At 46.1% G+C, this 22,699-nt stretch overlaps 2 protein-coding genes across 2 annotated transcripts; both read left to right on the top strand.

Moving 5' to 3' along the window:
* Positions 1–711: 711 nt before the first annotated feature.
* PSMB8 (proteasome 20S subunit beta 8) lies at positions 712–3,955 on the top strand. Its single transcript, XM_019738645.2, has 6 exons — positions 712–1,132; positions 1,868–2,015; positions 2,173–2,284; positions 2,689–2,818; positions 3,182–3,386; positions 3,622–3,955. The coding sequence occupies exons 1-6, from the start codon at positions 986–988 to the stop codon at positions 3,708–3,710; spliced, it is 831 nt and encodes a 276-aa protein (XP_019594204.2). The 5' UTR covers positions 712–985; the 3' UTR covers positions 3,711–3,955.
* Positions 3,956–5,564: 1,609 nt separating this feature from the next.
* Positions 5,565–16,023, top strand: TAP2 (transporter 2, ATP binding cassette subfamily B member). Its single transcript, XM_074332748.1, has 12 exons — positions 5,565–5,715; positions 6,132–6,632; positions 6,720–6,834; positions 9,329–9,459; positions 9,733–9,938; positions 12,082–12,279; positions 12,452–12,580; positions 13,701–13,889; positions 14,074–14,247; positions 14,412–14,571; positions 14,862–14,998; positions 15,369–16,023. Exons 2-12 carry the CDS (start codon positions 6,140–6,142, stop codon positions 15,546–15,548), a joined length of 2,112 nt encoding a protein of 703 aa, XP_074188849.1. The 5' UTR covers positions 5,565–5,715; positions 6,132–6,139; the 3' UTR covers positions 15,549–16,023.
* The last annotated feature ends 6,676 nt before the right edge of the window (positions 16,024–22,699 follow it).

The following is a 22,699-nucleotide window of genomic DNA, read 5'->3' as shown; positions in this document are numbered from 1 at the left end:
ACTAGAAGCTGCGCTCAGAGCCATGGCCTTTCTGAGGTGGAAGATGGAGGGAGAGAGTGGCTACAGGAACCGCAAGTGAGCTAGCGGAAGAGCTCACGCTTCATTACCTCGCAGCCCAGGTCGTATCCTGTAGGGGGCCCCAGAAGTGGCACCTGCTTAGGAAATCTCAGCTCAGTGGGCGGGGTTGTCTAGTAAGTCTCTTCCAATCAGAGAAGGCCACGGTATGTGACGTTACAGTTGCTGGGCAGATTAGGCCAACGCAGGTTGCAAAAAGAGGCGGGGTTTAGAAGAGTTAAACTCAGTTTACTCCGTCAGGCAAGAATTATGCGAGCAGATGTGGACAGAAAGGGCAGTTCTTGTGGGTGGCTACAGGGTAGGGAGACCGTTGAACTGGGTGAGGCCCTATGAAGGACCACGTGGAAAGATTCAGAGACTGCGCTCTGCTTGGTGTCCCCTTTCCCCACAAGCTGAGGGTATATTCGGATGCCTGTTGCCCTAAAACCTGTCCTCGAGACTCAGTGGCCGCACGTACTCCTATACCTCCCCTACTTTTATAAAATGATGCTCATATGAACACCCCTTCTCCACTCTAACATGAAACTGCTCCCAATCTCTTGCCGACTTCCAGCGTTCTGGCTGAGGCTACGCCTTTAGGTGATAACCTCTGCCACCCACCCCGTAACTGTTAAAGAGGATGCCCCGACTGTCGGTGTCTCTCACTGTAATCTCATGGTCAAGGGGGCTTTCGAAGCCTCCCTCTCTTTTTCTTCCTTTCTTTTGAAAGTCTTGGACCCATTGTTTCATGGAGGCGGAGCAGAGAAGCCTGTTCCCAGTATGATCTACCCGGTCCCCAGACACCCACGGGCTTCTTCTCGGGAAGGGCAGGGGGATGTGGAAAAAATTCTGGTTCCCTCCCCTTGAGGCTGCGGGCTTTCGCTTTCACTTCCTTCTCGGAGAGCGGGCAGATCTCCGGGTCTAGGCAATCATGGCGCTGCTGGAGGTGTGCGGAGCCCGGCGAGGGCAGCCGGAGCACTGGGCTTTCCCCGTCGCGGAGAGCCGGCATCGCTCGGACCCTGGACACTACAGTTTCTCTATGCGATCTCCGGAGCTCGCCCTCCCCCGGGGAATGCAGGTCTGGGTTGTAAGAGAACCCCGGGGAGGCGGGGAGGAAGGGGCAGAGAATGGAGAGTCTGCCTGGAGACTGCCCAGAGGCGGGGACGCGCGGAGGGGGGCATCCTTCAGGCCAGGAGAGCCACGTCCAGGGCCCAGCCAGGGAATCGAGGGCTGACCGTCTGAGGGTTAAGAAGAGCAAAGAGTTAGAGATGAGGTGGGGGCGCCCCTAGGAAGACAAGAGCCCTGTCCTGCCTGTTCTCCATCACACACAAATCAGGAAGCCCTCTCCACGGGGCTATCATATGATACCGGGCTGTGCAGTGTCTTGGAAAATCTCTAAAGGGCGGTTAGCCTCGCCTCAGCCACTCACTGCGTATCTTGGATCAAGCCACTTAGACTAGATTTGGGGCCTCTTCTGTAAAATAGGGATGCCAATAATAAACGTCTTTTGTGAAGGTTAAATGACCTATTGATAGAAAAAACATTAAAATCACTCTTAAAATTTTTAGTTACGCTAACATTTATTTTCTTTCTTTTCTGTTGTGCTGGAAAATGGAAAGGTTGGAGTCATGTGCCTCTTCTCTTCCTTCTCCCAAGCCATTTCCTTGTAGAGACGGGTTTTTCACTGTTCCATGTGTTGATGGCTGGAGAATTTCTGGGGATCTCCTCACTCTCACACTCTCTAAACCCTGTCCTGGAGCCTCCTACTTCAGAGTTTTCATTGCACCTTTCCCTGCCTTGTCTCTTTGACTAGCCTGCTGAATTCTTCCAGTCCCTGGGTGGGCATGGAGGAAAGGACGTTCAGATTGAGATGGCCCATGGCACCACCACGCTTGCCTTCAAGTTTCAACATGGAGTGATCGTGGCGGTGGATTCTCGAGCCTCCGCAGGGAGTTACATTGGTGAGTGTGTGTGTTCCAGCAGGCAGACTGGGGAGCTGGGCTCTTGTCTCAGCAGGAGCCCAATATCGGCCCCCAAAAGGAAGCAGATATTGACTTAGGACACACAGGGAGAGCTGTGGGGTCATTTCTCCTCTCTCAAAACTCCATCTTCTTCCAGCCACCTTACGGGTGAACAAGGTGATTGAGATTAACCCTTACCTGCTTGGCACCATGTCTGGCTGTGCAGCAGATTGTCAGTACTGGGAGCGTCTGCTGGCCAAGGAGTGCAGGTAGGCGAGGCCTCTCCTCTCCCTTCGAAGCCTAGTGGTCAGTCCTGGATCCTGCTTCCTCACCCTTTCTTCCTGTGCTACTGTAGCATCTTGGTGCTAATGCAGTATTTCACAAAACAGCCTTTTGGTGGTAAAAATCTCCCAAATTTCAGCCTGTGCGCCAGTCAAAAAGCCTGATAATTTGTCAATTATTTAGCACCAACATCATCAATACTGGTGGGATAGTATCATTGACTAGGATTTCTTTATGTGGTTTTGATACTTTAAATTTCAAATCTCTCCTGGAGCCTTAGACCCTACAAATGCTTCTCCCTCCAGTCACTTCCTGCCCATCAAATGGCAGCTCAGAGAGCTGGCCTTCTGCCACCTCTAAGTTCTCTCCCCCATGACCTGTCCTTACCCAGGCTGTACTACCTGCGGAATGGGGAGCGGATCTCAGTGTCAGCAGCCTCCAAACTGCTTTCCAACATGATGTGCCAGTACCGGGGCATGGGCCTGTCCATGGGCAGCATGATCTGCGGCTGGGACAAGAAGGTGGGTGCTATCCACTCCCCATAGTCCCTCTGTGGCTGAGACATCAGTTTCCCCATTGTACACTCCAGCCCTTCCCCACGAGTGCTCTGTTAAAGAACTGTGCCAGCATACCCCCGGCCTATTTCTGGGTCCAGATGTGGACCATTGTTTCATAAACTTGTCCCTTTTGATAAAATAGTTGATTCCAAGTTTGTTTTCCCCCGCCCCCAAGTTCTCTAATTGTTACTGAAGTGCTGTCCTAGCTCAAATATTCCTGTGGTAATTGTTATTCTTTTGTCCACTTTTTATGGCTCTCACTTGAACCCGTGTGTGACCAACAACTCCCTCTCCATTTCCAACCTGGACCCTTCTTGCATCCCTTAGGGTCCTGGACTCTACTATGTGGATGAAAATGGGACTCGGCTCTCAGGAACTATGTTCTCCACTGGTAGTGGGAACAGCTATGCCTACGGGGTCATGGACAGTGGCTACAGGCACAATCTTAGCCTTGAAGAGGCCTATGACTTGGGCCGCAGAGCTATTGTTCATGCCACCCATCGAGACAGCTATTCTGGAGGCGTTGTCAACAGTAAGACACCAGTGCTCCCACCACCAAGACTTGGGCTGGGAAGCCGCTTTTGAGAGTGGAAGACTGGGGAATGCAGAGTGGCAGGGAGGAGGTGGTCAGAGTCAGAAGAGGGACTTTGAAGTCCCAGTAAGAAGGGCTTTGAGCGTGTGTGTTGCTGTGGCCTTCAACATAATATCATTAACAGGAACTTGCTGAAGTGAAAGGTGACTCCGTGTTCTTTCTCATTTGCCCACAGTGTACCACATGAAGGAAGATGGTTGGGTGAAAGTGGAAAGCACAGACGTTAGTGACCTGCTGCACCAGTACCGGGACGCCAGTCAGTAACCAGTAACCGTGGAGACTGGCGGCTGGGCAGGCCTCCTCTGGGAAAGCCTGGCCAACTCAGGGACCTGGGCCAGCTTACACCGCAAGAGAAAGGGGCTAAGCTGAGCCCAGAGATAGAGAGCTGGCGGCCAGCCGGGTTGGGGCAGAGTTCATGCTTTTGTGTGTTCTCTATCTCAATGAGCATTCTCCCCACCTCAACCTTCTGGATGCCCCACTAAGCACAATAAAAGAAAATGGTTATGAAAGCCTCTGTGTTGTGGGTTTGGGGCTGTGGTTGTTGCGGTGGGGGAGGGGACAGGAAATAAAAGTTTTTCCTAAGAGAGACCGAAACCCCCTACCTAAGAAATGGGGCTTCACCAAATATTTATCCTGGGTATTCCTTCCACACTCATCTCTCCAGGACCCCAGGAAGGCTGATCGTCTGTGGTCACTTATTTGCAATTTAATTTAGGTTAGGGTCCTTTCTATAGGGACACAACCTGGAGACTTCTGTGTGTGGTCCATTATTAATGGTTTGGGTGTCTGGGAGTAGGGCACCTAGAACAAGTACTTTCGAATTGCAGAGTTGGATGAAAAAGTTTCTACCTTGAATATGTGGTTATTCTAAACATGGGACCATTTACCTCAAATAGTGCTTTAGAAATATTGGATATCAAATGCAAAGATGGACATTAGGGGTTCAGTTTCATGATGTGTCACGCTCAATTGCAAGATGACAGGACCACAATTGAAGAGGAAGTGATAAGGAAGATGCCCTCAAGTGGGGAATATGAGGAAAAAGTAACCAGGTTAGAAAACTGAGACAGACATATGAGATTTTCAGACTCATCCTGGAACTGCACAGAGTATGGGCCACATTACCTCTTAAAGGAGAAAGAGTTTAAAAGAAAAACTTGAAAGTAGAAAGTAGCCGCACATGATGCTTTTTTTTTCATTAGGGAGAGATCCTAAAAATCCCAGAACAGACAGGGTTGGAGAAAATTTAGTAATCCCCTACTTCAAATTTCTTCCCCAACCCCCTTAATTTTCAGTTTGAAGTGACTCATTGGTAGTCATACGGATAACATTTCAAGAGTCATTCAGAATCCCAGTGATCATCCCTTTGTGGATATGTTGAGGTGGGAGGTAGCTTCACCCTGAAGAGTTATTTCTGGAATCAACAAATCTGCATGCTCCATAGATAGGCTCTGGGTCAGGCAGGACCTGTGGAAGCCCAGCCACTGTCCTAATTGGTGTTAAACTAGACCAATAAACCAAGTCCATTCCCTCATATTAGGTGCTCCCACATAATTTGGAACACAAATTTGTAGGCATCTGAACACGTGCTCTAGTCAAAGTTCTGTGTTGAGAAGGACAGATGAAGATAAAGGGTCAGGGTCTTTTCAGCTCAAAATCTGTAAGTGGAAACCTACTTAGGCCCTGGTGAGAGTGGCTGGAGCCATCTATTTAGGAGAGGTCCTGCGTATTTCTCGCTCAGAACTTGGCTGTTTTTACCCACAAACCCTAAAACTGGACCTTGGGTTGGGCGGAGAGAGCTGTTCTCAAAACAGGCTCAGAGCTTGAGGTACAAGAGTTTGAGGTAAGAAAATCCAGCGGTTTTCCAATTACAAAGTATCCCAATCCTTGAAATAGCTTTATTTTACTTAGAGACTTTTTTTTTTTTTTTTTTTTTTTTGGTAAATTGCAGTAGTTTTCTATTACAGAGTAACTGTTGATAAGGTTGGGAGACTCGCTGGGAGCCTGGCAAGGGCGGGCAGGAGTTGGGGACCGGGTTCGTGTTCTGCAGGTAGGTGTCGCGCGCCGCCCGCTGGCCGCCCTGTGGAGAAACAGGACCTTAGCCCGAGAAGTGAAAGCGAAAGCGGCGGGCGCCGGGACGCCCTCGCTTGGAAGGCGTCACCGTGGACCAAATGGGGAAACGAAGTTGAGGCCCCGGGAGTGGATTTCAGAGCTCAGTCAGCAGCACTTCACGGAAAGACCTCGGGACTGCAGTCCCGAACCGCCGCTGGTGAGTTCGCGCGGATGGAAACCTGGAGCGCTAACGGGGATGCATCCGAACCCACCCTTCCCGCCCCCGCCGCGGTCCAGCTTCCTGTCCCCCTGGAACCCTGAGGGTGTAAGGGCAGCGACTACCCAGCTCTTTGGAACTCCGCCTGCAGCAGGCGGGGGCGGAGTGGGGGAGGGGGTCACGGTTTTTATTTATTTATTTATTTTAAGGATGAAGGCAGCTGAAGGCCAGGCTTCCCAGTTTCCTCTGACAGGCAGAGTGCCTTCTGTCATGGGGCACGGGGCACCCAGGGGATGTTTCAGGATAGGATCGGAGAAAATGAGAAGCCTATGGACGGGTCGGGCGGAGTGGGGTGGGGAGGACCGGGTCAAGGATTGGGACTCCACTTCTCTAATTTCTCACTTTACATCCCGTAGATCCCACCATGCGGCTCCCTGACCTGAGACCCTGGGCCTCCCTGCTCCTGGCGGACTCGGCTTTACTCTGGCTGCTTCAGGGGACTCTGGGGACGCTGCTTCCCCGAGGGCTTCCAGGCCTATGGCTGGAGGGGACCCTGCGACTCGGAGGACTGTGGTGGCTACTAAAGCTGGGAGGGCTGCTGGGACTTGTGGGAACACTGCTGCCCCTGCTCTGTCTGCTGACCCCCCTGTTCGTGTCCCTGAGGGCCCTGGTTCCAGGGGCCTGGAGTGCTCCCCCAGTCAGAGTGGCTTCAGCCCCTTGGAGCTGGCTGCTGCTGGGCTATGGGGCTGCAGGGCTAAGCTGGGCAGTGTGGGCTGTGCTGAGCCCTCCCGGAGCCCAGGACAGGGAGCAGGGCCAGGAGAACAACAAGGCCTTGATGTGGCGGTTGCTGAAGCTCTCCAGGCCAGACCTGCCTTTCCTCGCCGCCGCCTTCGTCTTCCTTGTGATTGCCGTGTGGGGTGAGTCAGGAGAGGTATTGGGAAGCGGAGGTGGGAGAAGGCCCTTGGCACCAGCACGTTCATCTCTCATCCTTTATGCTCTTTCAGGTGAGACATTAATCCCTTACTATTCTGGTCGCGTGATTGACATCCTGGGAGGTGATTTTGACCCTGAAGCTTTTGCCAGCGCCATCTTTTTCATGTGTCTTTTCTCCTTTGGGAGGTAGGTGATGGGTGATTGGGTCCACCTGCTAGCCCCACATATTTACAGGGGCCCTCACTTTCCTGTTTTCAGATCCTTTTGTGCACGAAGTACAAAGTAGTTAAAGTAAAATACGCATGTATTTATTTGTTTACCATTCTATTTCCTGCATCCATTCATGCATTCCTTCATTCACCATATTTGCCCATCTTCAAAGTGTATATTACATTATTATAGTACAAGTATGGTGTGTGTCGTACAAAAGGAGTTCGTGTGTCAAATGCAGTGTCTCTCAGATGCCTCTCGACATTTTTATCCGTGAAATTCCTTTTCTCTTTTCCGTCTTCTACTTCCCACCCTAAGTTTGTTTCCAAAGTCATCCTCCTGTCAGGTGGGCATGTTTCTCCCTCCGGGCCCTTCTCCCCTAACTCATCTTGTCACTTGCTGAAGATCTTATTCCGATGCTTATCACCTTTCTTTCCAGCATCTTTACTCTTTTCTACACCATTTGCTTTTCCCACCCTTGTTGGACATACCCGGGAGTCTGCTGTCTACTAACTAACTACCTAACTGACTAACTAACTAGTAACTAACTACAGGATGGGGCCGAGACTGGGATGAGGTGAGTGAGGCACCTAGGGTGCACTAGTTAAGGAGTTGCTCACTCCCAAGGTCATGCAAGTCCCTTGTGGCCTTGCCCTAGTACCAGCCCGACGCCACTCCTTTGTGTGGTCATGTTTCATTTAGAATGCCTCCGAAACCAGTTCTTTATCATGCCTTCATTGCCTACTTGCTACTCTTTGTTGAAACCAATTACTCAAAAGTGAATTTTTCATTGATCAAGCTTTTTTTAAAAAAAGGTTAGTCCTCAGTTCTCTTTGCTTCTCTGTAGCACTTAGCATTTTAATTATATCTTATTATTGATCTCTTTTTTCAGTTAGCTTTTATGAACTCCATTTTTACTTCCCAATCCACTCCCCCTCCCCTGGAGAATTTTCCTTTTCTGGACCCTGAAATATGGACTTTTCTCGCGACTCAGTTCATTGATCTTTAAGAACGTTTTTCTGATTGAGCTAACTCAGTTCGTCTCTGCAGGAGACTCCAAGATCCATATCTCCATGCCCAGCTCGAGTCAGTTGGCTCCTTGACATTTCGCGTGGATAACCCACTCTCATCTCACCCACATCCCCAGAGCTGCGTAACCCACTCTCATCTCACCCCACATCCCTAGAGCTGCAAGTACATCCCACGCCCACCTGGTGGCTCCCTCTTCCTGTTCCCCTTCAGGAAACCATCAGTGTCCTGGGACCCACGCAGCAGCACTGTGATGCCTTTCTCACGTTCACAACTGGCCCTGTCATTTTTACTTTCAAAATGTGTCTCCTGTGGCTCCTTTCTCGCCTTTCTCACTATGATCACCGAAGTCCAAACATTCATCATTTTATGTCTGACTGTATTCCAACAGCCTTCTAAACATGGTAACTAGATTTGTATCAGAAACCCATATTTTGTAAAATACCTGCTTCCATGCTTTCACATGTTTCCTTCATGTTTTATTGTAAAAATCTGGTTGGTCTAAGAGGAGTTCTCCAACTCCAGGGCGATAGAGATGGGGAATGGCCTGACTCTGGGCTCCAGAGACTGGGCGGCAGGGAGTTCATTGCTGCGGTTCCCACAGTGAAGTATCTGGGACTAGGAATGTCGTGCGGGAGACCCTGCTCGCTGCCCCATTTGTCGTGCAGGGCAGCCTGCGGGGTCTCTGCTCCCGCTCCCCATACAAGAACGCAGGATATGGTGAGGCCAAAAAGGAACACCCACGGAGCCATAGGTAGGGGAGTCATACCACTATATTCTCTCTGGCGGCACTATACTCTCACTGGAGGCTGGATCCACACTGTCCGCAAACCGCCATCCACGCTTGCCAGCCCAGCCACCATCTTCTTGCTAGCCTCCATTCTTCTCTCTTCTCTCCCTCTCCTAGCGTAGCCACAGCAGTTATATTAGTGGCCAATGGCTCACTGGTTACAGCTGACGGCCAACTAGCCACAGCTGATGGCCATGCAATCACAGTTGGCCATTTACTACCTGAGCCAGCACCTGTCTTTGTGAGGCTGAGAGCCTGGAAACTGCTTTCTGGGGCTCTGTCCCCACAAGGAAGAAGGACTTTGAGGGGGACAGAGAGAAACCTGGACAGAGGCCAGGTTCCCAGTATCTTCATTTCTACCATATTCTTCCCTTGTGTGTAGTACGGAGTGAACTCCGTAAATACTGGTGAGTTTGTGCGTATTAGGATTTTGTTCTTACATCTAGCTCACCATGTCCTCTTTTTTCTTCCTCTGTTTATTCCTGCCCCTCTCGCCTCTCTTCCTCTCTTATTTGTTTCTGTCCTGCCTCTCATGGTATTCTTGCCCCATCTTTGTATTTCTTTTCATTCTGTGCTTTCTCCTCACTTTCCTCACTTACTCCCTCCTTCTCTGTCTCTCCCTTCATCCTCCTGTCCGCTCCCGACCCACAGCTCGCTGTCTGCCGGCCTCCGAGGAGGCTCCTTCACCTTCATCATGTCCAGAATCAATCTGCGGATCCGGGAGCAGCTTTTCTCCTCCCTCCTGCGCCAGGACCTCGGTTTCTTCCAGGAGACTAAGACAGGTGGGGCTTGGAGTCCTGGTTTGGAGTTCCCCTGGACCCCATGTCGCTCAGTTACCCTCCACCACTCAGCCTCTCCCATCGCCTGCACCCACGGGGTCAGGGCCTAGAGCTGCTTCCCTCTCTTCTGGGCCGGGGTGGCGAGGCAGCCTCCACTGGTGTCTCCAAAAGTGAGGAAGGCTGTTCAGAGGAGGGGCTGTGCCAGAGGGGCGGTCAGGAGGGAGTCTCTGGGGGTTCTCATTACACAGGTCTCCTCACCTGCTCCTTCCTCCCCAGGGGAGCTGAATTCAAGGCTAAACTCGGATACCAAGCTGATGAGTAACTGGCTTCCTCTTAATGCCAATGTGCTCTTGAGAAGCCTGGTGGAAGTGGTGGGACTGTACAGCTTCATGCTCAGCCTGTCGCCTCGACTCACCTTACTGTCTCTGCTCGAGGTGCCTTTCATGATAGCGGCCGAAAAGGTGTACAATGCCCGCCATCAGGTATGTGTGGCGTTAGGGGGCCCTCCTGGACGTCTTGTCTTCTCAGCCCTTAGGATGGCAGTTCTGACAGGCTTCAGATGGCCCACGACCCCGGGTGTGTGTGTGTGTGTGTGTGTGTGTGTGTTGGAAGGAGGGAGGGAGGGCACCTTTTTCTGGGGAGAGGGTAATTTTCATCAGATTCTCAAAAGAGTCTGTACCTTTCCCACGAAAGATCAAAAATGCCGTCTTAGAGGGTTTAGATAGAGAATCTCCCCCTTGATAATCAGCATGAGTGTAGAGAAAGTGGAACATGCAGTCAGGAAGACCTGAGTCTGAACGTTAGCTCCACCATCTCTCTGTTTTTAAAAAAAATTATAGTAAAATGTACATAACATAAAATCTACCATTTTAACAATTTTTAAATGAACCATTTCAGTGGCATTAAATACTTTGACATTGTTGTGCAACCTTCACCACCGTCCACCTACAGAACTTTTTCCATCTTCCCAAACTGAAACTCGGTACCCATTAAACAGTAATTCCTGTTCCTACTGTCAGCCCCTGGCAACCACCATTCTGCTTTCTGTGTCTATGGACTTGATTACTTTAGATATTACATGAATGGATTCACACAGTATTTGTCTTTTTGTGACTGGCTTATTTCACTTAGCATAATGTCTTCAAAGTTCATCCATGTGGTAGCAGGTGTCAGAATTTTCCTCCTTTTTAAGGCGGAATAACATTCCATTGATGCACAGAGCACATTTTATTTATCCATTCATATAGTGATGGACACTTGGGTTGCCTCCCCCTGTTAGCTCCTGTGCATAATGCTGCATGAGCAGGGGTGTGCAAATATCTGTCTGAGTCTCTGCTTTCAGTTCTTTTGGGTACATTCCCAGAAGTAGGATTGCTGGATTGCATGGTGGCTTTATTTTTGATTTTTTGAAGAACCACCGTACCGTTCTCCACAGCAGTTGCACCGTTTTGCATTTTTACTAGCAATGCACAGAGTTTCAGTTTCTCCACGTCCTTCTCCAACACTTGTTATCTTCTGTTTGTTTTTAAAAATTACGTTCCTAATACTTATTTATCTTATAACTGGAAGTTTGTACCCTTTGACCACCTTAATCCAGTTTCCCTACCCTCCTATCTCTATCTCTCTATTCCCTATCTCTACTAAGATCTCTTTTTCTATGAATCTGGTGTTTTATTTTTTTATATTCTACATGTAAATGAGCTCATATAGTTTTTATCTTTCTCTGTCTGATTTACCTCACTTAGCATAATGCCCTCAAAAGTCCATCCACGTTGTCTCAAAAGGCAAGATTTCCTTTTTAATGGCTGAATAATTGTGTGTGTGTGTGTGTGTGTATCACCTTTTAAAAAAATAATAGCCATCATAATGATTGTGAGGTAATATCTCATTATGCTTTGATCTGTATCCCTAGTGATTAGTGATATTGAGCATCATTTTACTGGAGAAATGTCTATTCACGTTCTTTGCTCATTTTAAATTGAGTTGTTTTTAAATTGTTGAGTTCTTTATATATTCTGGATAGAATCCCTTCAACAGATATATGATTTGTAAATATTCTCTCCCATTCTATGGATTTCCTTTTCACTCTACTGATAGAGTCTTTTGATGCATGAAAATTTTTAATTTTGATGAAATCCAATTTATCTATTTTTATTTTTTGTTTCCTATGCTTTTGGTGTGATATACAGGAAACCATTACCAAATCTGGTGTCATGAAGCTTCCCCCTGTGTTTTCTTCTAAGAGTTTTATAGGTTTAGCTCTTAGGTTTAGGTCTTCGATCCGTTTTAAGTTACATCTCCACCTTCTGTTAACTAGCTGTGCCTCCTTGGGGAACTACCCATTCTTTGTTCATTCAGACACTGGGGGCGGTTTGAATTAGCTCAAATGAAGGTTAACAAAAAAATGAGTATCTCCTATACTGCCCAGCACTGAGAGCTCAGTAATAAAAAAATCCCTCCCTTCTTCACTGTCATTTTATTACTTCTGGACGTAAATGTAAGGAAGAGGGAAAGGGAACAGTATGATTTTTTAGGTAGATTGAAGAGCATCCCGGAGCTGGAGTGAGACATGGGGTCCACTGTCTTCTGTAGAATCACCCCTATGTCTCCTGCATGCTTTTCCAGGCAGTGCTTCTGGAGATCCAGGATGCGGTGGCAAAGGCGGGGCAGGTGGTGCGGGAGGCAGTCGGAGGGCTGCAGACTGTGCGCAGTTTTGGGGCCGAGGAGCACGAGGTCTGTCGCTATAAGGAGGCCCTTGAACGATGCCGACAGCTGTGGTGGCGCCGAGATCTGGAACGGGCTCTCTACCTGCTCTTACGGAGGGTGAGACGGCTGAATGGTGGGTGGAAGGGCCCAGGGAGGGGCAGGGAAAGCGTGGGAAGCCTGCGGCCGGCTCTGAGGTCCCTGCTGCTCAGTGTGCTGGGGACAGGGAGGGGAAAGAGTGGGAAGCGTCTCGCTCAGCCTCGCCTTACCACCGCACCCCACCCCTTTCCAGATGGTGCACCTGGCGATGCAGGTGCTGATGCTGAGCTGTGGGCTGCAGCAGATCCTGGCGGGGAACCTCACTCGGGGCGGGCTGCTCTCCTTTCTGCTCTTCCAGGAGGATGTGGGCCGCTATGTGCATGTGAGTTGGGGGCCGCTCATGCTCTCTTTTTCCCCCCGTTTTTCTCTCTGGCTTCCGAGTCTTCGGCTTTGTTGGTTCCCCTTAAAAATAGAAAAGAAAACAAAACAACAATCCCAGTTTATTGTGTTTTGAAGAATTTAAAACATAGGCATAGAAGCCAAAAGATAAACTATAACGAACCCACATGTATCCATCACCTCCTTGAACAGTTATCCATTCGTGACCAATCTTGTTTCGTCTGTACCCCACCCTCTTCCCCCATCCATATTATTTTGAAGAAAACTCAAGATATAATTTCACCTGTAAATATTTCACTATGTATCTCTAAAATATAAACATTAAAAAGTAAAACCACAAAGCCAATATCACACCAGAAAAGTTAACAATAATTCCTAAAATTCATTAAATACAGTCAGTGCTCAAATTTTCACATGTCTGATACATGTAATGTAAGTGTATATATTACATTTATCTCTCTCGTATATGTCTGTGGTGACATCAGCCATTGATGCCCAGTGCCTACATCCATTAACTTAGGAGTTGCAGAGATGGTGACACTACCATTCCTTTATTCATTAGCTGGAAGAGACTTCCCCTCATCTACTATTTGGTTACCCAGTCATGCAGTTTGATTAGGAAGGCAGAGCAAGCATTTAGTTCTTTCCCTGTATTTACCAGTTTTCAAAAACAATTAGTTATTTCATTTTGGGCTTTATAATTTCCCCAGACATTTATTAAACACTCTTTATATGTGGTGTTTAACCACATGTGGTCATTACCGAAGTGAGGCAGGCACAGTGCCTGCTTTTAAGGCGTTCCCTGTCTGATGAGGCAAGATGGCCCAGTGCACAAGTAACACAAAAGTAACTGAAAAGGGCTGGGATAGAAGTCGCGCTGTGTGGGAGGGTATGGACGTCTCCATCCTTTACAATCGGAACAGTGGAGTATTGGTGCTGTTTTAAATTCATCCAAATCGCACATTGAAAGGTAGACAATCCTTTTTGGATGAGGGGAGAAGTGTGGCTGGGCCGGAGTGCGGCAGAGGTATGTGACGAGCTGGGAAGCTGGTTTCTGGTGGAGCTATGTTTGATTAGCTGCCCCCTCCACTCCTGTTTTCCAGACCCTGGTGTACATGTACGGGGATATGCTGAGCAACGTGGGGGCAGCTGAGAAGGTTTTTTGCTACCTGGACCGACAGCCAAATCTGCCTCCACCAGGGACACTGGCCCCCCCCACTCTGCAGGGGCGAGTGGAATTCCAGGATGTGTCCTTTGCATATCCCAGTCGCCCTGACCAGCCTGTGCTCAAGGTGCCTGCAAGAGGCCACGCGGAGGGAACTGGACCCCTCGCTCCCTGCTGCTTACGTGTGACCGGGCATCACGGCCTGTACATCACTGGCTTCTGAGAAGCCCATCTTACCTGTGATAGAGAGACAAGGGGCGGGGTCCTGAGGGGGAAGAGGTAGGCCCCTTACTCTTTCCTGGCTTTTCTAGGGGCTGACGTTCACGCTACATCCCGGTCAGATGACGGCACTGGTGGGACCCAATGGGTCTGGGAAGAGCACAGTGGCTGCCCTGCTGCAGAATATGTACCAGCCCACCGGGGGGAAGCTGCTGCTGGATGGGGAGCCCATCTCCCAGTATGAACACCACTACCTGCACCGACAGGTGTGTGGGGAGGAAGGAGGCTGGGGGATAGGAGGGAAGAAGCATGTGCAGACAGCGTGGGAGGTCATGGGAAGAAACAGGAGTCTATTCTGAGGGAGGCAGGTGAGGAGGAGCCCTGCCCTGGGGGTTCACACCCCGGCCTCTGCTCCCATTACTCCGCACAGGTGGTTTTGGTCGGGCAGGAGCCTGTGCTGTTCTCGGGTTCTGTGAGGGACAACATCGCTTATGGGCTGGAGAGCTGCAGTGACGAAAAGGTGATGGCTGCTGCCCAGGCTGCCAGAGCGGATGAGTTCATAACAGAAATGGAGCATGGACTGAATACAGGTACCTTCAGCCAAAAGAGAAGCTGGAGCTTATTCTTGGGGCAGGGCTGTGTCCCTCTAAGTCCGTGTTTGCGGTCCCCTTGCCCTTTCTGGCTCCCACTTCCCCGCCTTCCCCAGCACCTCGAGCTGTCCGCAGGCAGCCCCAGCCGTCTCCACCCCAGCACCCTCCTTACACAGGGCCCTCAGACCTCTTACCCGGTGCTAGTGGAAACACCAGTTGTGTCCCTGCTTGTAGGGGGTTGTCGACGTGGTCACTTATGTCTGAGGAAGGTTGCTTCTCGGTTTCCTCAGATGTGGGGGAGAAAGGGAACCAGTTGGCTGTGGGACAGAAACAACGTCTGGCCATTGCTCGGGCCCTTGTGCGGGACCCGCGGGTCCTCATCCTGGATGAAGCCACCAGTGCGCTGGACGTCCAGTGTGAGCAGGCCGTGAGTACTGGGGCGGGAGGGGCAGGGGACATGGGAACTCACAGGTCAGGTGTGAAGGGTCAGCCTGTGCGGAATCAGCCAGAGGGGGGACGACGGCCCACTAGTGGAAGGAGTGTCTGCCTTCTTAGTGGTGGGGACTGGAATGGAGAATATGTGTGTGGGGACCATCCCACTGGGGATTCTGCATGGCTGCCTCTCCCATCCGCTAGTACCGCTGAGAGAAGGGCGGCGCAGCCCTTTACCTGCCGCTCTTTCCTGCCTTCTCACGCTTCATGCCTTCTTTACCCGCAACCACAAGAGACGGGGCCCACTGGGGTGTGGTGTCCGTCCCACTCCTACCTTCCTGGGGCTTTACGATCCGCCCCTTCAGCTGCAGGACTGGCAGTCCCGCGGGGACCGGACGGTGCTGGTGATCGCTCACAGGCTGCAGACGATTCAGAGTGCTGACCAGATCCTGGTGCTCAGGCAGGGGGAGCTGCAGGAGCACGCCCAGCTCATGGAGGGGCAGGACCTCTACTCCCGCCTAGTGCAGCAGCAGCTGCAGGACTGAGGCCCAGGACACTGTGCCCCCTCGTGGCCGTTGTCATGACCCGAGCAGCGCCCGCTTGGAGTCTCCCCGGGCGCGGTGCCTCTGGTACCATAGTTAGCTGTTCCTGGGGCTGGAAGCATGATGGACATTTGCTTTTGCCAGGGCCGGGGACGGGGTGCTGATGAACAGAGCTTTATCTGGTGGCATAATAAGTATATTTTAAAATGTTTTTCCTTATTGTATAAGTAGCACACATTCATATAGAAAAGTAAACCTGACCCTGGTTTCACTTCCCAGAGATAACCACGGTTACTATTTGGCTGGTTATCCTGTCAGTCTTTCATCTGTCCTTGATGTACATATTTGGCAACGTGACACACATGTTCATGAGGTTGCCTTCCTGTAGCCTCCCCATTCCCACCAGTGGGGGGAACTGGGGCCTGGAGGGGTAGAGCACAGTTCCATAATGAATAATGTTAATAAAAAATTGATAATACCTACTGTTTATGGAGTTTTAATATGGGCAGGAACTATGCTAAGTGTTTTTCTTGTATTTCATTTTTAGTCCTTATCCTCAACCCTGTGAAGTTGGTTATTATTATCCCCGTTTTAGAGATGAGGAAACTTAGTCTCAAAGAGATTAAATAACTTTCCCAAGTTTCTACAGTGATGGAGTTGGCGTTTGAATCTGGGGTCAGGCCTGACACCAGAGTCTACACTCCCAAGCAACAAATTATATTGCATTTTATGTTCGTAATCTCTAATTCCTAATGAGATCAAGTAAAGCTCTTCCTTCTTGCTCCGAATAGCTCTGATTCCATTATCTTTCTAGTCCCATGGTTATAACTTCCATTCGTGGTCTTAGACTATCTCACCTCCAAAGAGGGTTCCCTATTGTTGGTTCACCTCATCCAGCCATTGTTCATGAAGTCATTCTTTCTTTCTAGAAGGCACAGAGAACGATGCCACTTCTGTAAAACCCTGCAGGTGCTCTGCATCGCTTTCTGCTCAGGTCTTTCTCAGCGCACACAGGGTTTTCCAGCCTGTTTGTCCAGCGCTCTCCTGTTGCTCCAGACACACCAAAGTCCTGCCCTCCTAATACCTTTGTGCCTTTGCATGTGGTTTCCCGGCACTACCCTCCCCCGATTTACCCCACGTTCTTCAGACTTAACTTAGGATTTAGTTCTTCCAGGAAGCCTTCCCTTATCTCCTCTGTCCGGAGGAAGTGCCCTTTCCATGTGCACCATTGCTCTGGGGGTGCACCTCTTTCTCAGCCTTTATTAAACTCTGTAACCCTCCCCCCCTTTGTCTTTCCATTAGACCATGAACTCCTGGAGGCGGGGAGGGAGGCCATGTATCATAATAAGCTTTATACTGCCTGGTACAGGGCACGATTCATAGTGGACAATAATAAATGTCTGTTGGATAAATGCATAAATCTCTTTCCTCCACTGTCCTCATTCTCCATCATCCCTACATGGACCAACCACTGAAATCCAAAGCTGTACACATTAATTGGTTACCGGGAGGGACTTACCATTGAAGGTTCCTATTCTAGGAAACAGAAGCTTTCACATTCCGGGAAATAGCAGGTACTTTCCAGCCCTAGCAATGCACCAGCCAGAACTTGTGTTGTTTTGGACTTTTTTCTGCCTGGCAACTATTGGGAGCAGGGTGGGGCCAGAGCAGGGCGTTCCTTATGCACATAAGCCTTTGCTTGTCCTGCTGCTGCCTAGCTAGCTGCTCCACACCTGTTCATCTCTCAGGTATCACTAGGGTGAAATATCCATTTGGCAGAGTGAAGGTTGGCCTGGTTCTTTCCCCTCCCCACCAATTGCCCTTCCTCTGTTCATAAAAGGAGAATAATAATTTTTGTATCTCCCAACCTTATGGAAACTTCAGCTCTCATTGAAGAAGATGATCTGTTAAAATTCACTGATAGGGGCCGGCACTGTGGCTCAGGCGGTTAGAGCTCCATGCTCCTAACTCCGAAGGCTGCCAGTTCGATTCCCACATGGGCCAGTGGCCTCTCAACCACAAGGTTGCCAGTTTGATTCCTCAAGTTCCACAAGGGATGGTGGGCAGCGCCCCCTGCAACTAAGATTGAACACGGCACCTTGAGCTGAACTGCTTCCTGGATGGCTCAGTTGGTTGGAGTGCGTCCTCTCAACCACAAGGTTGCCGGTTCGACTCCCTCAAGGGATAACGGGCTGTGCCCCCTGCAACTAGAAACGGCAACTGGACCTGGAGCTGAGCTGCGCCCTCCACAACTAAGACTGAAAGGACAACAACTTGACTTGGAAAAAAGTCCTGGAAGTACACACTGTTCCCCAAATTTACTCCTCCTCCCTACAACACATTTGATTTCCTTTTCTTCTTGTCACTTACCTTCAGTATCTTCCCCACTCAGTCATGTTTTACTCTTTCCAAAGGAAGCTATGAGTGGAAAGGGGGAGCCTTAGGAAACACTCAGATTTCTTTGGAGCCCCAAACAACCTCCATGCCATCTGCCCTGCCCAGCATTGAATTTCAAGTCCTTTGTACCCTGGTCAAGTGGGGTAACCGCAGCATGGCTGTCGTGGATCAAGAGGAGGGACAGTGGAGCTAGACTTTTCGGGAAAGGACTAGGGAATAAGGAACACAAAGATCTTCCTTGTATTGGGCTTAGTGAGTGAAAGAGGCACCCGTTTATTTGAGTCTGATGCCATCTAGTGGTTTGAGGAAATACTGGGTTTCCAACCCAAAGTTTTATGGACTCGTGAATTATAATAATTCAATAATAATAACGATCATTTATTGAGTCCTTCCTGCGTGGTACTACTGTGCTAAGTGCATGATATACTCGTATATCTTCTTATCTTCAAGATAACCCTATGTGGTAGATGTAGCTCCCAATTCTAGGAATGAGAAAATGGAGATTTAGAAACATTTAGTAACTTGCCTGGGTCACACAGCTAAGAAAAGGTAGACTCTGCCTAACTTTATAACAAAACTCGAAAGAGTTGCCTGTATTTCCTGTATTCACTTACCCTCTAACTATTCTTTTTTTAAGGTACAATTTATCTGAGCAGGCAATATATTAATGTGGTTTAAAACTCAAAAGGCACAAAAAGGTATACAGAGGAAAGCCTCACTCCCAACCTCCCCCATAGTTTGCCAATACCCTTCAATATGCATCCCATGCTCTGAGCTTTATGCTTATTCTGCCAGAGAACTTTAATGTATATTGAAGCATGTATGTGTATATATTCTTCCTCCCTATTTTTACAAATAGCAGTTCCCTAAATTCCTTGTTCTGAACTTTACTTTTTAAACTGTAGAAACATATGACTATATAGTATTCTTTTTATAGAAGTACCATATTTCATTTAGCCTGTCTGCTCCTATCCATGGGTAGCTGGGCTATTGAAAGTCTTTCACTATTATAATCAATGCTTGCATAGCCATTATAATACACATGTGCGCGAAATTCACTGGGATAAAATCCTGAAGGGGGTGTTGCTGAGTCCAAGCATATATATATATATATATATATATATATTATTAATATTGATAGATACCACAAAATTGCCTTCATAAAGAATGTATTAATGTACAGTTCCACTAGCAATATATGAGTTTATCTATTTTCCCACATTTTCACCAACACAGAGTTTTGTTAACTTTTAGATTTTGCCAATCTTATGGATAAAGGGTGGCATCATATCGTTGTCATTTGCTTTTGTTTTATTACCACTTAAGTAAGAACCCAGAAAGAAAAATTGGGATGCAAGAAACAAAAATGAGAAACACACAACAACAGCAAACCTGTCTAAAATATTGGTAAATTAGGAAGAGAAAAGTAAAATGACTATATCTATAAAAATCACTAACAATAATAACTTTTAAATTTAAAAACAAGACAGAAAAATCAGAAATAACATGAGAATGAGGCAGATAAATAAAAGTGTTCTAAAATCTTTGTCTTGTTTGTAAGGAGGGTAGAGATATTGATTAACTTCAATTGTTAATCAATCGTTGCCAAGTTGTCATGTTAAAAATCTAGGGGTAACTCTTAACTAATAGAATTTAAAACTCCTAAGCCAGTAGAGGGAAATTAGAAATTACTTTAAAATGTAATCAATTTAATATAAATCATGAAAGGAGAAAAAAAGAAAGAAACATAAAATAGAAAACAATATGTGATAATAGAAACAAATCCAGAAAACTTGGTAATCTAATATATGTAAATAACTTAAATTTAGGAGTTAAAAGAAAGAAGTTCTCAGAATGGATTAATAGAAGTGTTATATACTCTTCCCATGAGTCACAAAAAATCCCTAAAGACATGAAAAGATTAAAATCAAGACATGCAATACAATACACGAAGCTAACAATAACAGAAGACAGCCTGTGTGGTTACATTGATATTTAAAAATGCAGCCTAAGACCAAAGGCGACTGTAGGGACAAAGATGATCATTGCATAATGATAACTAGAAGTCACCGGAACATTATATGAAAACTGAATCCTGCACCAAGCCACAAAGTCACAAAATATGTAAGAAGATGTAGACAGAATTACAAGAAATTGATGAATAAAAACACATTTCTTAATAATTTCAGATTAAGTGGAAAAATGAGTAAGGATATAGACTAAGCTTGCTAATGGCCTTGTCTGTAATATCTGGGAATCAAAAGATACCCCTTAAAACTGATAAGACAAGTAGTTATATTAGAATGTATTTAGGAATGCAAAGTTAAGCACAAAGAAAGTGGGACAGGAGGGGAGAAGATATAAGCTAGTTTTATGATGGTCATAGTAGAAAACTAATCACAAACTACCCAAGACAAGAGGGAACGAATTGTATTATATAAAAATAAAATTATCAAGACAATCCCAAAATATACAACTTCTTAAGCAGCTGAAAAACTGCAATTTAGAAAACCACAAAAAAGACAGTGAAAGGTTTTTTAAAAGACATACTCATGTAAAAAGCACATTTAACAAAATAACTTCCAATTTATACAGCTTATTTGCTATATTAATAATTGTAAGTGGGCTTCACTCATCTATAAAATAAAAATATTTCTAGATTAGATTAAAAGAAAAACTCTGCTGTTTCCCATATACGAAAGACTAAAATAAAGTAATTCAGAAAGATTCATTCACTTATTCAACAAATAAAATGATGGGTAAAGGCATCATAAAAGAATGCAAACAAAAAGGAAGCAAAGGTCAAAATCTTAAAAAATTATAAATCTTATTATTTGGTCTGAAAGTCAGACCAAAAAACAAACAACAAAAATTGAGTAAGACAAAAAACCACTTTATAATGGAAAGTGTAAAATTCATAATGAATATCTGAGATGTATAAGTTCTAAGTAACATATAAGCAACTCTCATAAAGCAGAAATTAAGGAGCTAGATACAAGGAAAATATTCAGAAATGTACTACTAACAGGTGACTTTAATTCACTTTTCTCAGGACTTAGACAAAGTAAACAAAAAATAAGTATGAATGCAGAAGATGTTATTAATATAATAAAGATTAGATCTGATGGATATACATTTGACATTTTTCATTGAAAATAGAGAATATGATTTTTCAAGTGCCAAAAAAATTAATGAAAATCGAGTACATATTATGGCACAAAAAAACCGCAGTAAGTTTCTAAAAGTAGGAGTGATACAGATACTATTCTCTGACCGTAATGCAACAAGCTAGATAATAATAAGAAAATCAAAAAAGATAAATGCTCTTCCATATAGAAACTTAAAGAAATGGTCTCTTGGGCCAATTGGGGCGGGGAACGGGGCGGGGGGAGAGGGACAAATGAAAAACTTCTAGAAAAATGACAATTAAAAATCACATGTCAAAACTTTTGGGATATAGCTAAAGCAGTGCTCAAAGGAGAATTCATGACCTTAATTACTTATATCAGTGAAAGGAAAGAACAAAATCAGTGAATTAAGTGAAAAGGACAATAAAATCAAATGAAAGCAGGAGCAGATAATAAAGATAAAAGCAGAAATCAAAGAGTTAGAAAACTAAATACCAGTAGAATGTATAAATTCGAAATCTTTAAATTTATTTTAGTAAGATAAACATCATCAGCAAAAACATAGAGAAGTTGCAAGTAAAGAAAATAAGAAATGACAAGGATAAAATTAATACGGGAACAGAGGAAAAATCAGAAGAGACTACTTTGTTTAATTTTATAGAAATAAAATTGAAAATTTGGATTAAATCAATAATTCTCTTGTAAAATATACCAAACCAACCCCTACTTAGTTAGAATACCTATATAGAATAATTTCCATAGAAGAAGTAGAGTTTTCTTGGGTTATCCCAAGAAAAGCTCAAGGTCCAGATATAGGGGAATGTAATAGTCTTTAAAGGAAAAAAAAAAAAAAGATAATTCCAATTCTAATTAAATGGCTCAATAGCATGAAAAGCATTCTTTTAATGAAGTAAGTATAATATTGATGTTAAACTATTACAATGCACAAAATAAATCTGTAGATGAGTTTACTTATTAATGTTGATGCAAAAGTCCTAAAAACGTATTACAAACAGATTCCAGCACAGATTTTTTAAAAACCATCAGGACCAAGTTGGGTTTGTTCTAGAAAACCTTTGTGAAGTTCATAATATTATAATTTCAGTGAGTATTTCCTAGGAATAGTGAATTCAAATGAACAAATTAGGAGAACAAAAGACCACGAACATTCACTTTTCCAGGATGAGGTGATAGACAAAACCATCATAAGAGAATGGTATCATGTAATACACAAAAATCAATGTTGGGTGGATACACCCATCCAGACATTGTATCAAAGGAGTGATTGCTAATTTAGAAGCCAGAACCTTTAGTCCCTCAGTTCCCAAATGGATTCTCTGGGTGAGATCATGAGTTTGCTTCGGACATTCCAAATTCCAATTATTTTTATTGTTTCTCATATCCTTTTCTTCTTCCCTTTCCCCTCATGTGACAGCTCCTCTAGTTTGGGACTACAATCACCACTGAGGGAGAATTAAGTGTTTTGGGCTGGCAATGTTCTCACCCTGGTAATTCTCACCTTCAATTAAACTGTAGCTCAACACACAGTGTTCTCTAAAACTATGTTTTAATTTTCTGTCTAGTAGCTCAGAATATTTTTCTAACTTCTCCAAGCCAGCTTATGTTTCT

Source organism: Rhinolophus sinicus, linkage group LG05, assembly GCF_036562045.2.
Source record: "Rhinolophus sinicus isolate RSC01 linkage group LG05, ASM3656204v1, whole genome shotgun sequence".
Lineage (NCBI taxonomy): Eukaryota > Metazoa > Chordata > Mammalia > Chiroptera > Rhinolophidae > Rhinolophus > Rhinolophus sinicus.
The sequence above is the reverse complement of the archived record's forward strand: the minus strand, read 5'-3'. Positions and strand labels throughout refer to the sequence as shown.

Coding starts and splice junctions, on each gene's coding strand:
- PSMB8 (XM_019738645.2), top strand. CDS start 986: ATGGCGCTGCTGGAGGTGTGCGGAGCCCGGCGAGGGCAGCCGGAGCAC. Junction 2,016..2,172: donor CTCCGCAGGGAGTTACATTG/GTGAGTGTGTGT, acceptor ATCTTCTTCCAG/CCACCTTACGGGTGAACAAG. Junction 3,387..3,621: donor TTCTGGAGGCGTTGTCAACA/GTAAGACACCAG, acceptor ATTTGCCCACAG/TGTACCACATGAAGGAAGAT.
- TAP2 (XM_074332748.1), top strand. CDS start 6,140: ATGCGGCTCCCTGACCTGAGACCCTGGGCCTCCCTGCTCCTGGCGGAC. Junction 14,248..14,411: donor ACCACTACCTGCACCGACAG/GTGTGTGGGGAG, acceptor TACTCCGCACAG/GTGGTTTTGGTCGGGCAGGA. Junction 14,999..15,368: donor ACGTCCAGTGTGAGCAGGCC/GTGAGTACTGGG, acceptor CCGCCCCTTCAG/CTGCAGGACTGGCAGTCCCG.